The 13342-nt window shown below is 40.0% G+C and overlaps 1 protein-coding gene across 2 annotated transcripts in view; it reads right to left on the bottom strand.

Moving 5' to 3' along the window:
* Positions 1–1754: 1754 nt before the first annotated feature.
* EDNRA (endothelin receptor type A) overlaps positions 1755–13342 on the bottom strand; it is a 55714-nt gene continuing 44126 nt past the window's right edge. For both annotated transcript variants that reach the window (XM_008065049.1, XM_008065050.2), the window contains 4 exons: positions 10298–10450; positions 5182–5315; positions 4644–4752; positions 1755–2542 (listed from right to left, as the gene is read on the bottom strand). In XM_008065049.1, the coding sequence (XP_008063240.1) occupies positions 2402–2542; positions 4644–4752; positions 5182–5315; positions 10298–10450 (537 nt within the window). In that variant the 3' untranslated portion in view covers positions 1755–2401. The remainder of the gene's footprint in view (positions 2543–4643; positions 4753–5181; positions 5316–10297; positions 10451–13342) is intronic.

Below are 13342 nucleotides of genomic sequence, written 5' to 3'. Positions count from 1 at the left end.
AAGACAACTGTCTAAACAAAATGGTGTGAACCTATGGCTTATATTATAGGCATATATCACTGCATATGATGCACCCGTGGAGTAATAGAACTTGACTGCTTACACACAAATGAGCAATATTAGCCCTGTAATTCAAGCAGTTGGAACCCGATATGATTTGACCTGTGACTGTGCTAAAATAGAGCCCAACAAATTAGCCTAGCTAATTTATCATCAGCAATCTGTCTGGGGAAGTCTGATAGAAACATCAGACAACTTGTCAATTTCGTTGACACATTGAGCTGAGGGTTAGGACGATATATCAAAGTGTAATGACATTTGCTCCAGCACAGGAAACAATACGACCCCCAAATGCCACTTTATCAAACCAACTAAACCAAACCAAACCCTCTATCGTTCATGTATAACTCATCCCCTTTCATGCTGGAAAATGCCCTCCCATGTCCCATTTGTAATGCCAACATGGGCACAAGATTTATGAATGTGGGAGGTTCTTATAGGCTAAACCTGATGGAGGTGGGTTGTCATGAAGAACAGTCACTTAGATTCCGCTCAGAGTATGCACTTTGGCATTGCTATTCGATTAGATTAAATCCACATGCACCATTACACACCTGTACCTCTCTCTCTCTCTCTCTCTCTCTCTCTCTCTCTCACACACACACACACACACACACACACACACAAGTATTCCATAGAGACAATCATAGGAAAATTGGCTAGACGAAATGTACAATTGTTTATATATACACACACACTAGTAAAAGATTTTCTGCTGTACTCACAGTCTGTAAACATCTGGGAAAATGCCCAGCAAAACTCACTGTGGGCCCTCTGAAATGGTGACCATGGGAGGGATGAGAGGGGGTGACCACGGGAAGGTCACACTGAAAACTCAGAGAAGGAAAGGATCACAAGTTCATGGTGGCATTTGGGGGCAACTGTATTTCACTGACATGATAAACACATCTGGATACTTTGAAATTATGTTTCCTGTATAGAAAGGGTAGTGGCCAAAAAAGTCTTGGTGCCAGTTAACATTTTAAGAAAAATTAAGAAAAGAGGAGGCAATTTGTATGATATATATCTACGTACATATACATGCTACTATTACAAAAAAACTCAATGAAAATTTCCAAATTTTCTAAAAAATACACTCTTTTTCTCCTGGGTATGCTTTAGACTTCTATACATTGCACTGAAAGTTCAGGCACCGTTAAATGACACATACATTTAAATTTTGGTACGTGATATCGATTTTACATTAAAAACTTATATTAAAAAAAGATTGGACTTGTGAAAAAGAACTATTTGATCCAAGCATTATTTTTGAACTTAACATTAAAAAATATGTTCAAGATCTTCTGTAACAAAACACCATTAAAAAAAAAATACAAGCTGGGTGCAGTGGTTCATGCCTCTACAGGCCAAGGTGGGATGATTGCTTGAGCCCAGGAGTTCAAGACCAGCCTGGGCAACATAGTGAGACCTTGTCTCTACAAATAAAAATTAGTCAAGTGTGGTGGCGTGCACCTGTAGTCTCAGCTACTTGGAAGGCTAAGGGAAAAGATCGCCTGAACCTAGCAGGTTGAGGCTGCAGTAGCCATGATCATGCTACTGTGCTCCAGCCTGGGTGACAGAGTGAGATTCTGACTCAAAAAAAAAAAAAAAAAAAAAAGAGAGAATATATAGGTTCTTTAAAATTCTTTGAATAGCAGATATTCAACTACCAAATGTGGCTATCAGTGTGTGCTTTCAGGATCTGTAATTGTTGCAATTTTAGAATTCATGTTTCAAAAATAAAACAGTGACATGAGAAAAATTAATCTCATTGCTCATCTGAATACTTTTTTCTTTTTGCAACATATATGTAAATAAGCTCAAATAATCATTTTTAGGCTATTATGCAGTTAAAAAAATACTAGCATTGAATGACACTTCAGATATAAGTGACTTGTGTTTGGTCAAAAAAAAAAAAAAAATCACTTAAGCAGAAAATCTTGTCATCATCTCTAAAATTTCATGGTGACCGGTTCTCATTGAACCTTCAACATAACTCCCATAAAAGCCGGTCGTGTACTTGAAAACTATTTTCACGCAAAAAAGAGTAAAAATCCTCTAGTTTCACTCAACCATCTCCATTTTCCCCCAGCTCCCACCATTTTTTAGTGCTGAATAGGACACGCAGAATATGTCAGTTAGATAAATTAAAGAAGTAAGATTCATAGACTTTGTGGGAATAAACCTGTCCACCCTCTGCCATTTTGGGAAGCATTTCTTCTCTGGGGGTGGGACTGAGTTAAGGCAGGACTAGAGAAGGGATTTCTGGAGACACAGTTGCTGTGTGGTTTTTTTCTCCCACTGGATTTAAAAGAATATTGATCAATGTTTCTTGGAATGATCAGTTAATACTGTCCTTATGGCTGCTCCTCTCTGTGTTGTGGTTGTTTTGGTCATGGTTCTTCCACTGGATGCTTGTTCCATTCATGGGGACCGAGGTCATCAGACTTTTGGACTGGTAACAGCAGCAGCAGAGGCATGACTGGGAGAAAGAACAGACTCGACATAAGGTGAGGCTACCAACCCATTTCCAGCTGAATAGAGAGGTCTTGGGCCCCACCGATGGGGGCTAAGTGTCCATATACATTTGAAGAAAACGAGCCTTCATAATAATCTAGAGTGGGGAACTGGCCGTCTCTAGGCAGGAGTTAAACTGTTCATTCCAGGGCAGAGAAATAGATCTCTTGTCTCCTGTCTTAATTCTGTTCACCAAGGGCAATAGGAAGGGATGACATTGTTGGCTGGAGGGAGGGTTCTCCTCGGCTTAAGGTAGAAGTGAGTGGGGATGGCCAGGATGGCCGGGAGGGGCCTATTGTGTCTTTGATGTGTGCCACCTGTGTGGCTCTCTGCACTAGGTACCTCCTTGGGTCCTTACAACAACCCTAGATACAGGTGCCATTTCCCCATTCTATGAACGAAGACAGTGAGACCCAGAGAAAATAAGAAGTAGAGCTGAAATTATAATCCAGAGCTCTCTAGAATGGGCTCTTTCCCTTGGGTTTGCTGCCTTTTTACGAAGATTCATTAAAAAAAAATTGCATAATTTCTGATAATTTTTACCTCGATTTTTTCCTCCCCAATGAATATGTAAATTAATTCGCAAGCAATATTAACTCCTGCTTATGTAATGTATTCGTTATAACCTGCATATTAGTAAGTGCATTTTAGGCAGAGTATTTTGTGACTGGCAAAGATTTCCAAGGAGACCTCAAAAATATGGCAGCAAAAACGTCCATTCATGTGATTCTTTACTTAATGTACATCTGTCTCCTTTTAGAGTGTAAGTTCCTTGAGGGCTATTACTGGGTTTTTCCTCTTGACTGACTCTATCTCTAATAATAATCCACTTGTTTTGAGCATTTATTGTTTCAAGTGTTTTATGCATGTTAATCTGTTGAATCCTCCTTATGAAGAAGAGATTGGGCACGTTTGGGGCAGTATGGTCGTAGACGAATGAACCTTCCTTATGGAAGAGATGCTGTGATCATCCAGTTTTACAGATGAAGAACCCGAGAAGCAGAAGGAGCCCTAGCCAGGCCTGGCTTAGACTGTTAGCAAGTGCAGGGCTGTGATGTCAGCCGAGGTTGTTTGCTTCCAGAGCTGCATTCTTGACCTCTGCTCCAATCTGCCTCATATGTGCCATGAACTGAAGTTAAACAGCCTGGCCAGATAACAAAATCCAGTTAGGAGTAAGTTGATGCTAAAATCATTCCAGGAACTGGAAAGATGACGCATCAATAAGACATGCTTACTGCTTCCAGAGACGGAGGGAACTTTGCTGACAGGAGGGTTGAAAGCAGAAGGATACCAATTTTGAGTGAAACTATATTCATTCAGATTTCCAGAGCCATAAGCACCTACTTTTCTTGAAGAGGCTATTACTAAATATACTATTAAATTGTATTTAGTGGCCGGGCACAGTGGCTCATGCTTGCAATCCTAGCACTTCAAGAGGCTGAGGCAGGAGGATCACTTGAGACCAGGAATTTGAAAGCATAGTGAGACATCTTCTCTACCAAAAAAAAAAAAAAATTGCCGGGCGTGGTAGCATGAGTCTGTAGTCCCAGCTCCTTGGGAGGCTGAGGCAGAAGGATCACCTGAGCCCAGGAGATCGAGCCATGATTGTAGCACTGCACTCCAGCCTGGGCAACAGGGTGAGATCTTGACTCAAAAAAAAAAAAAAAAAATCTAGTGAGAGCTTTTGTAACAACAGAATTTGTTTTGTTGTAACTACAGTTAATGTCGAAGTTACTGTAAGGTGTGAACAGGTTTTATGTACTCTGTGTGGCCCAGCAGCTCACATTTGAGCATTTCTTTCTAAAGGAGGTAAGAAACTGGCATGTAATTAAGTTTGTCCTTTTAATTTTAACTTCTGCCTATGTCACTGTCTGAATGGATACTGCTTTTCTGTTATGCTGACAATCTGACCCTCTTTCTGGGTAACAAACTCTGATTTTCACTTCTCTACTGAAAAGGAGTACAGTTGATCAAAGTAAGATTGCAACTGGAATTGACTGTGTCTGTCAGGTACTTAATATACTCATTTGGTTGTCTTTTAAAAATGCTGACAAAATTTGTCTTACCTGGAAACAATTTTTAAATTTCTTGCTCACAAAATACAGAGCTATTGGGTTTATGCATGAATTCATCGTTGCCAAGTTAATACCGATGTAATCCATGAGCAGCAGGAAACTAGAAAGAAAGAAAATAGTGTAGAATAATTAGAATATATTGTTTTAAAACCTGCTAACTAGCATTTATTCCTTAGGATAAGCATTTTTCTTGCCCAGAAGCCATTTCTCATAGGTGGCAGTTAGAATTTTGTAGAAAGTGCTTGTTTAAATGGCAGTTTCGGTTTTGCAGGACAGTTAAAGATATATCACCACTTGGTTATCTCAAACCCTTATGCACAGCCTTGGGAGGGGAAGGGCAAGGTTATAGACAAGGCTTGCACAAATTTTGGAATCGGTTACAGGCTATGTCAGTTAAAGAAAAATAATCAACTTTGCAGTTTTAATTTTCAGGACTAATGGGAATGTAGACTAGATGGTTTTTGTGAAAGTATTATAAGTGCAAGAATGAGAGGAACTCCAATTTCCTAATGAGTACATAGGATCATACCTCAGCAGTTCACATCGGTTCTTGTCCATTTCATCATACACGGTTTTTTTCAAAATACGGCTTAAATGAAGAGGGAACCAGCAAAGAGCAAAAATTACAACCAAGCAGAAAACTGTTTTTGCTACTTCCCGACGCTAAAAGAAATGGAGAAAAAAAAGTATAGTAAGTTGAGTGTCTTTATACTAGATAAAAGAACTACATAAGCAGGAGGTGGGAGATATCAGGAAAAGAATAATTCAAAGAGCTGGGAAAATGTCCTGCCTTACAGTGTCTACTGTAAGATTCTGAGTGTAACTGTCTTCCTTCCTTCCTTCTTTCTTTTTTTCTTTTTTGTAGAGATGAGGTCTTGCTATATTGCCCAGGCTGGTCTTGAGCTCCTGGACTCAAGCGACACATTCACCTTGGCCTCCCAAAGTGCTTGAGCCATTGCACCAGGTTCAAGTTCAACTTTCTAATCAAGGAGTTGCTAATGACAGTTTTGTGCAGCTGCCAGGAAGGACGGTGGTCTCAGGTTGGTTTTGGGGCCAGGACAAAGGTTACATGCCAGAAGGAAGGTGGGAATTGGCTGGAGGTGAGCCCATACTATGACTGGGTCTGCATGTATGTGTGTGTGTGTGTGTGACTGTATTGAGGGAAGGGTTAGCTAAAAGTGTAATAACAGCTAACTAGCATTAATGATGGCATAGGAGGCAAGGAGATTGAATGTAACATAGTAATGAATGCACAACTCTACAAAAACCATTGGAAAACAAAACAGGAGTAGGGAACTACAAAAGAAAAAGCATCAATAACATATTTTCTCCCTTTTCTGATCCTGAAGACAGCTAGCATTGGGAATTTTTGCCTATTATTTTATTGGGTGGGCATGATGGCTTACACTTGAAATCACAGCACTTTGGGAGGTCAGGGCAGGAGGATTGCTTGGGTCTAAGAGTTTGAGACCATCCTGGGTAACATAGTATACTGCACTTCTACAAAAAATAGCCAGACATGGTGGTGCGTGCCTATGGTCCTAGCTACTCAGGAGGCTGAGGCTAGAGGATTGCCTAAGCCTAGGAAGTCGAGGCTGTGGTGAGCTGGAATTGTGCCCCTGTGCTCCATCCTGGGTGACAGAGTTGAGTCCCTGTCTCAAAAAAGAAAAAATAAAAAAAAAAATTAATGACTTGTTTCCAAAGATCTCTCATTTGCAAATAGAGGGACAAGGGAAAAGGATTATCAGCCATGATGATTAGAAAATCTGGAACATGCTGACCTGGACTGACTTCAATGGATGGTTTACGTGCCTTTGAGTCTGCTCAGGATCAGGAAAAACTGTAGGTCAGGAATTATCTGCAGCCATTCATTTGTGTGCATTATGCTTGAACACTATACTTCAGGCATTTAGGAGCTTAATTTGGAGCATAAAATGCAACTTGTCTGTAACTTGGATCAGTTAATGTCAAAATAAAACTGATTGAAAACAGAGTTTGGGAGGGGAATGCTGGTTCAACCTAAAGCATGCAACATGAAGTCTGGGAAACCTACAGCACCCCCACATAATTAGCAGAGCCATTCAAAAAGATTCTAGGACCATTGTCACAAAGAGATATTCTAGTCCAAAGAATTGAGAGTTCTCTAATCTTTCACAATTATTGGGTTAACTGGGATATGGCTTCAGAATAGTGATTGAGGGAATAAATAAATAATTTTAATCTGCAGGAATGGGGGCTCCTTTTTTTTGAATTGGGGTCTAATATTACCGAGGTTGTAGTGCAGTGGCAGTTAAATGGCAGTCATGGTTCCACAGCCTTGAACTCTTGGACTGAATGGATCCACCTGTCTCAAGCACTTGAATAGCTGAGACTACAGGCACAATCTATCATGATCAACTAATTTTATTTTTGTTTTTTTGTAGAGACAAGGTCTAGCTATGTTGCTTAGCCTGGTCTTGAACACCTGGGCTCAAGCAATTCTCTGACCTCAGCCTCTCAAAGCACTGGGATTATGGCTTGAGCCACCGTGCCTGGCGGGGGGTTCTTTTCAAGGCGTCATTTTGTATATGCAGAATGACCACATGCCCAGAAACATAGGAAAGGATATTGAGGAAGAGGTTACTTCCTTTGTGTACATGCTCAAAGAGGATAATGCTTTTGAAAGCTATTATTAATACATTGCCATGACAATCTGATATTGCTTAGCCAATATCATTCTTATTTATTCATTTCAATAGCTTTGAGGGGTATGAATTGCTTTTGGTCTGGGTTTTGGGTGTACCCACCACTCCTTCCTGTGCACATTGCATTCAACAGTGAATTTTGTCTTTCCACCCCTTCCCCTCTCCCCCTTCTGAGTCTCCAGTGTCCATTACATTCTTCCATATTATCTTTGAGATTCCTGATTTTGTCATGGCAGCGGGGGAAATCTGGTCTAATCAAAACAAAACAAAACAAATCTTTTGTTAATGATAGATAGCTTCCTAAGATCTGCTGTTTGCAAACAGAGGGATGAGAGCAAAGGATTATCAGCAGTGATGATTAGAAAAATCTGGAACATGCTGACTCTGGACGATTCCTGGCCACTTGACACAGCAGTGACCAATAAGATGAAATAGAAATTGTGTGGGTATCTGAAAAAGATGCTTAAAAGTGGGAGAATGCTTCTTTGGTGTGCACACAGCAGTGGGTGTTTATAGTCTTCTTTTCTGGCTGCTTGGGAATCAGATATAAATTTAGAGTTGCTGCTGCTGTCTTCCAAAACTGAAGGAAAGATCAACAAAACAGCAGGCACCCAGCCTCTGAGTTCCTTGACCACTGAACCAATGACATTTGAACTTTTTGCTGTGAGAGAAAAATAAACTCCTCTTTGGTCAGTTCACTGTTATTTTGGGTTTTCTGTTACAGGCACCCAAACACAAAAAGTTGTTGTCATTCTAATGAGGAGAAACTAGAGACAACCTATCAAGAAGCAAGACTGTGAGTCCCACAGAACATTTGCCAAAGGGTGGCTTTCCCACGGTCCCACCTGAAGGACTTCCAGTCAGCTTGCTCTTTTGCTCTTAGAAACTGCTACAGCTTTGAGTGTGACCAAAAGGAATGTCTGCTGCATGAGGACCAAATCTTGGGTTCTAATCTCCACTTGGTTGAGCAAACCTGGTTTTTTTTTTTTTTTGAATTGGAATCTCACTCTGTTGCTGATGCTGGAGCGCAATGGCATAATCACAGCTGACTGTAACCTCAATTTCTTGGGCTCAGGCAATCCTTCCACCTCAGCCTCCTGGAACTACAGGCATGTGCCACCACACCTGGCAAATTTTTGGATTTTTTGCAGAGATGAGGTCTTTGCTATTTTGCCTATACTGCTGGTCTTGAACTCCTGGGCTCAAGTGATCCTCCTGCCTTGTCCTCCCAAAATGCTGGGATTACAGGCATGAGCCACCACGCTGGCCAGAGCAAACCTCTTAACTACCTGAATAAAAGGATAATCTCTGTCCTACTTAACTCATAGAGTACTTGGAGGAATCAGATAAAAAAGATACAAAAATGTTACTTAAAAGCTTTAAAAAATGCCATGAAAATGTGAAGTTACATATTATTATTCCTAATCCCTATTTAGTTATTTTCACAGCAGGTGCCAGTCATATCTTAAACAGGCTTGATCATGATGCTAATTCAAAAATCTATATTTTAAAACACTACTATTCACAAATCCCTTCTAACCAATTACCTCTGTTGCAAGAATGAGAGGTGAAAATTTCATAATATGTTTACATCTGAAGTATCTGAAACATTCATGCCTGAACAAAGTCATACTAAAGTTTCTGAATGCAATTTTCCTGCTAAATGTCAATAAAAGATAATAGCTACCATTTGTATGGCATGTTGGACTTTACAAAGTACATGCATGCACATTAATTCCTTTGATTCTCATAAGAGCATTGATTCATAATTATTATGTCCAAATCACAGATGAAAAGCTGCAGCTCATAAAACTCAGTGTAGTAGTTGAAAAGAGTTGCTGATAACGAATGATGCTTGCACGTGGCAATTATTAGGTCAGATTTACAGACTCCATCCACAACTCACATTAAGTTTTGGTGTGGTTGGACATCCTTGTATACATCTCTGTTGCAACAGAAAACTTACCTGTAGTTCTAATTTTACTCTTAGAAATAATATAAATTATTATTTGCTAAGTATCTACTAGGAGCTGGGTACTATTAGGCACCCCCACATATCTTAAGTAATCCCTATGACGTATGATTACATATATTTTATGAGAAACTAGAAGTTCAGAGAGATTAAGTAAGTTGTCCAAGGTCACAGAGCCAACAAGTTTTGCCCTCAAAAGCCCACAGCTTTACCTGTTCAATTTCTGCCCAGGAGAGACCAACATTAGCCTCCTATTGACATATTCAAATTTCATCTAGAATTTTGGGTCCTCCAACATTTGATTTCTTCTAATGTATGTTTCCTGTCATGAGTCTTACCTCAGACATTGCTCTAATGACATCCATCTCCTTTTACCCACTCCCCAAATGCATGGCGCCCATTCCACATTCTAACTAGACTCCTTCTACCTGAAATGCCCTCTGTCCTTTTCTTCCCCACTTATCCTTCAAAGCCTCGTTCAATCCTTCTTGTCCATGAACAGTTTCACAACTCTGTCTCATGTTCTCTCTGGCTTTCTATAGCACAGGCTACTTTTACCACCATTGTGAGTTTATGTTCCAGTTATTTTGTGTTTGTATTTTATTTCTGCAACAAGACTGTAATGTCTGCAAGGGCAGAAAGTCAGATGCTTCTTTTTTGTCCTGGCACCAGTTCAAGCCTGAATCAATGCATGGACACACACACACACACACACACATACACACAGACACATGTTCAATATGCTTCTGGCAACATCAAACCATACTTCCTCTTGTTTGGGTCCAGCCTCTGGGACCACCTGCTACACAGGCAGGCTCCCAGTTCACAAAAGAAATCCCTCACACTGTAGGTATAAAAAAAATAGCTACAAGACAAACATTTTTATTTTTAGGAAACCAGACTAAATCTGCTAAAGCATTTGCAGGTCTGCTGTTGTCAAGGTCTAATTTGTCCCATCCTAGCCAGATTTCCATGGTCATGAGACTCACCTGTTTAAGATGTTCACTGAGGGCAATTCTCAAGCTGCCATTCCTTCTGTTCAACATCTCACAAGTCATGAGGGTATAGAAGATGGCGGTACACACCAAGGGCATGCAGAAATAGAACCCAAAGAGCCACCAGTCTTTCACATTTTGGTAGACCTGTAAAATGAAGGAAAGAGAGAGAAAAGAAGGACCACAGTAATGTCAATGAACTGTGCGGTGTCTCTGGTAACTTCAGAACCTTTAGGTTTGCAGATATGTTTATCAATTCATGCTCTCTGGGTAGTCATGGGTTTGCGGGTGGTGGTACTCAAAACTCAATGAAATTTGAAACTCCAGAAATTATCCTGGCTTTATAATAGCACAGAAAGAAACAGCATTAAAAAATTATCCTGGCAAAAACAGTTCTCATAAACTGAAGTTGTTTTCGACTACACAATGGAAAAACCCTAATCACCAAAAATAATTTTCTTCAAAAGCTCATAAAACATGATGTCGAGACTTGATGAATATGTATGTTTATTTGTTGACCTCAAGATTTTGCTAGTGCCTGGCTTGTGCTTGACTATTGTGGCTGAAGTGTATTTAACATGAATATCTTGTTGGGAAACAGCAAAGATTATGAATTGCTTATCTATGTCGATTTGGTTAATGGGGGTTAACCCTTTGCCTGGTATTCCTGCTATGTGACCTTAAATCCAGCTAGTGTGAGCCATCAATAACTATACCCTTTCTCCCTCTTTTAATACTTACCACCTGGAAACTATTGAGGCTGCATACCTTATCTGAAGGCATATTTAGCATTATCTCCCTGTGGGCAGGATTTGTAAATACCAAGATTATTAAGTTTTATGTCTTCATAAAGGAGAAAACTTAATGCTCTATAAAAATGGAAGTTGGAAAATGATGTCTAAATTCTTCTCACTAACTTAGTCACCATCTTGGAAAGAAAAGCTTTTTCTTCCCTTATTATGTTTCTCCAGATTGTTTATTTACTAAGGACAATGCAGCCTCCTGTAACATCTCAGTTCCCACAGTAAAAAAAAAAAAATCATGCTGTTCTGTAAAAAACTGCACAGTTTCTGAATATAGAAAGAGGCTCAGTGGGCTATATTAATAACATGTCTATTAAAATAATCTAAAAATGGTTCCTAGAGACAAAAAGTTTGTGGCAGGAGTTCTTAACTATTGTTATGCCAGACTCCTTTGGAAGTCTAATGAAGACTACAAGCCCTTCTGAGAATAATACCTTTACACACATAAAATAAAATAAAATAGATAAGATTGCAATGGAAACCAATTGCATTGAAACATAGCTACCAAAGTATTAACAAATAAAATTCCACTATAGTAACGTATGTGTTTATTGGCAAATGACAACCTGATGGAAGCTCTAATAACTACTAGAAGGCTCAAGTAATGATGAGCCTAAGTGTTATTTTGAGGTTACACAAGTGTTACGTGGTGTGAAAACAGATGCTATTTCTATTAGTGAGAAAGTCATGGTGCTGTCAAATGCTATCGTGGTTTATTGGCTACATTCCTAATCGAGGGAAATGATAACTCTGGTTAGAAGTGGGTGAAAATAAACATGTTATTTTTTTTTCCATCCAAGTTCACAGACACCTAAATTCTGGTCTCAGGTTAAGTGCTAACACCCAAAGGAGTAGGTCTATTCTAATGGCTAACACAAAAATGTTCCTATCCCCATCACATTTTAGAAGGATTGCAGTCCTGAATTAAAAAAATCAGGATGCGCACTCTGTTCTTTTTCTGAAGTGCACAGAAACACCCCTTAGAGTGCCCGCCCCTCCTTCCTTGTTCCCTGTCCTTTCTGGTGCATTGCTGACTGGGTGTAAGTGACCCAGAAGCCGTTGTAGAGGGTCTGGAAGCTGACCCCTGAGAGGGCTGGATGGAGCCCCCGTCCCCTCCATGGCAGAGGTTTTGCAGAGAAAGGGGTCATGCATCACTTTTGAACTGATGTCATCAGCAAGGGGAGGGAGGGCCTTCCCCCTCAGTCTAGGGTAGAGAAAAGTTGAGCAAGGGTAGAAGAAAGAGGGGAAATAAAGTTAGAAAAATGACTTCAAAACTTTAGACTTGGAATGAACTCTAAAAAAAATCACTGATACAACTCTTTACTACAGCCCTCAAGGCCTCCCCTGCCTGAAAGGTAGCTATCTTTTACTTGACCATTTTTTTTAAAGGCGACTCAGTCTTTACGGAGTAACCCATCTCATCTTGTCCAGCTCGAAGGATTAGTAAGCTCCTTATACTGAACCTCTTTTCTCTAATGTTTTTAGCCTGGAATATGTAGATTGCTTATTCACACTCCCCAAATTCTAAACACCCCCCCCCCCCCTTTGTTTTTCACTGTGGGGATTGACCTAATAAAAAGTCAGCTGATAAACAAAAGACTTCAATTTCAAGGTTGCTAGTTTGGCAGTTTTCATGAACACTTTTAATTTTAAAACAGGAATTTCCAAGCAGGATAACTGGTCAACAGTAAAACCACTAATACTATGAATTTTCCAAGTCAGGAAACATACCTTTGAGATATCTGTAAACAATTACATGTGAAACCTGAGAGGCGTGAAGCTTACATCAAAGCACTAAATTATCCTAATTTAAGAGATAGTCATCCTTTTGGTTTGCCTCCTCAGTCCACATGTAACTAGTTTTGCAAAGAAAATATGCATTTTAAACAGGTTTCCCCAAACAGTTATGTTTTTCAGAGAAACAATGTGGTTGGGCATATTAAAAAAAAAAAAAGCAACAACTGAATTTCTTAGACCAAAATATTTTTTTAACAAGTTCTGCAATGAGCCGGGCTCAGTGACTCAGCCTGTAATCCCGCGCTTTGGGAGGCTGAGGTGAGTGGATTGCCTGAACCCCAGGGTTCGAGACCCACCTGGGCAACTTGGGGAGACCTCATCTCTACAATAAATCAAAAATCAGCTGGGCGTGATAGTGTGCGCCTGTAATTCCAACTACTTGGAAGGCTGAGGCGGAAGGATCACCGGAGCTCAGCAGGTCGAGGCTGCAGTGGCAGGG

The sequence above is a fragment of the Carlito syrichta genome, unplaced genomic scaffold, assembly GCF_000164805.1.
Source record: "Carlito syrichta isolate Samal-C Ts95f unplaced genomic scaffold, Tarsius_syrichta-2.0.1 Scaffold308142, whole genome shotgun sequence".
NCBI lineage: Eukaryota > Metazoa > Chordata > Mammalia > Primates > Tarsiidae > Carlito > Carlito syrichta.
This window is presented reverse-complemented; position numbering and strand designations above follow the sequence as displayed.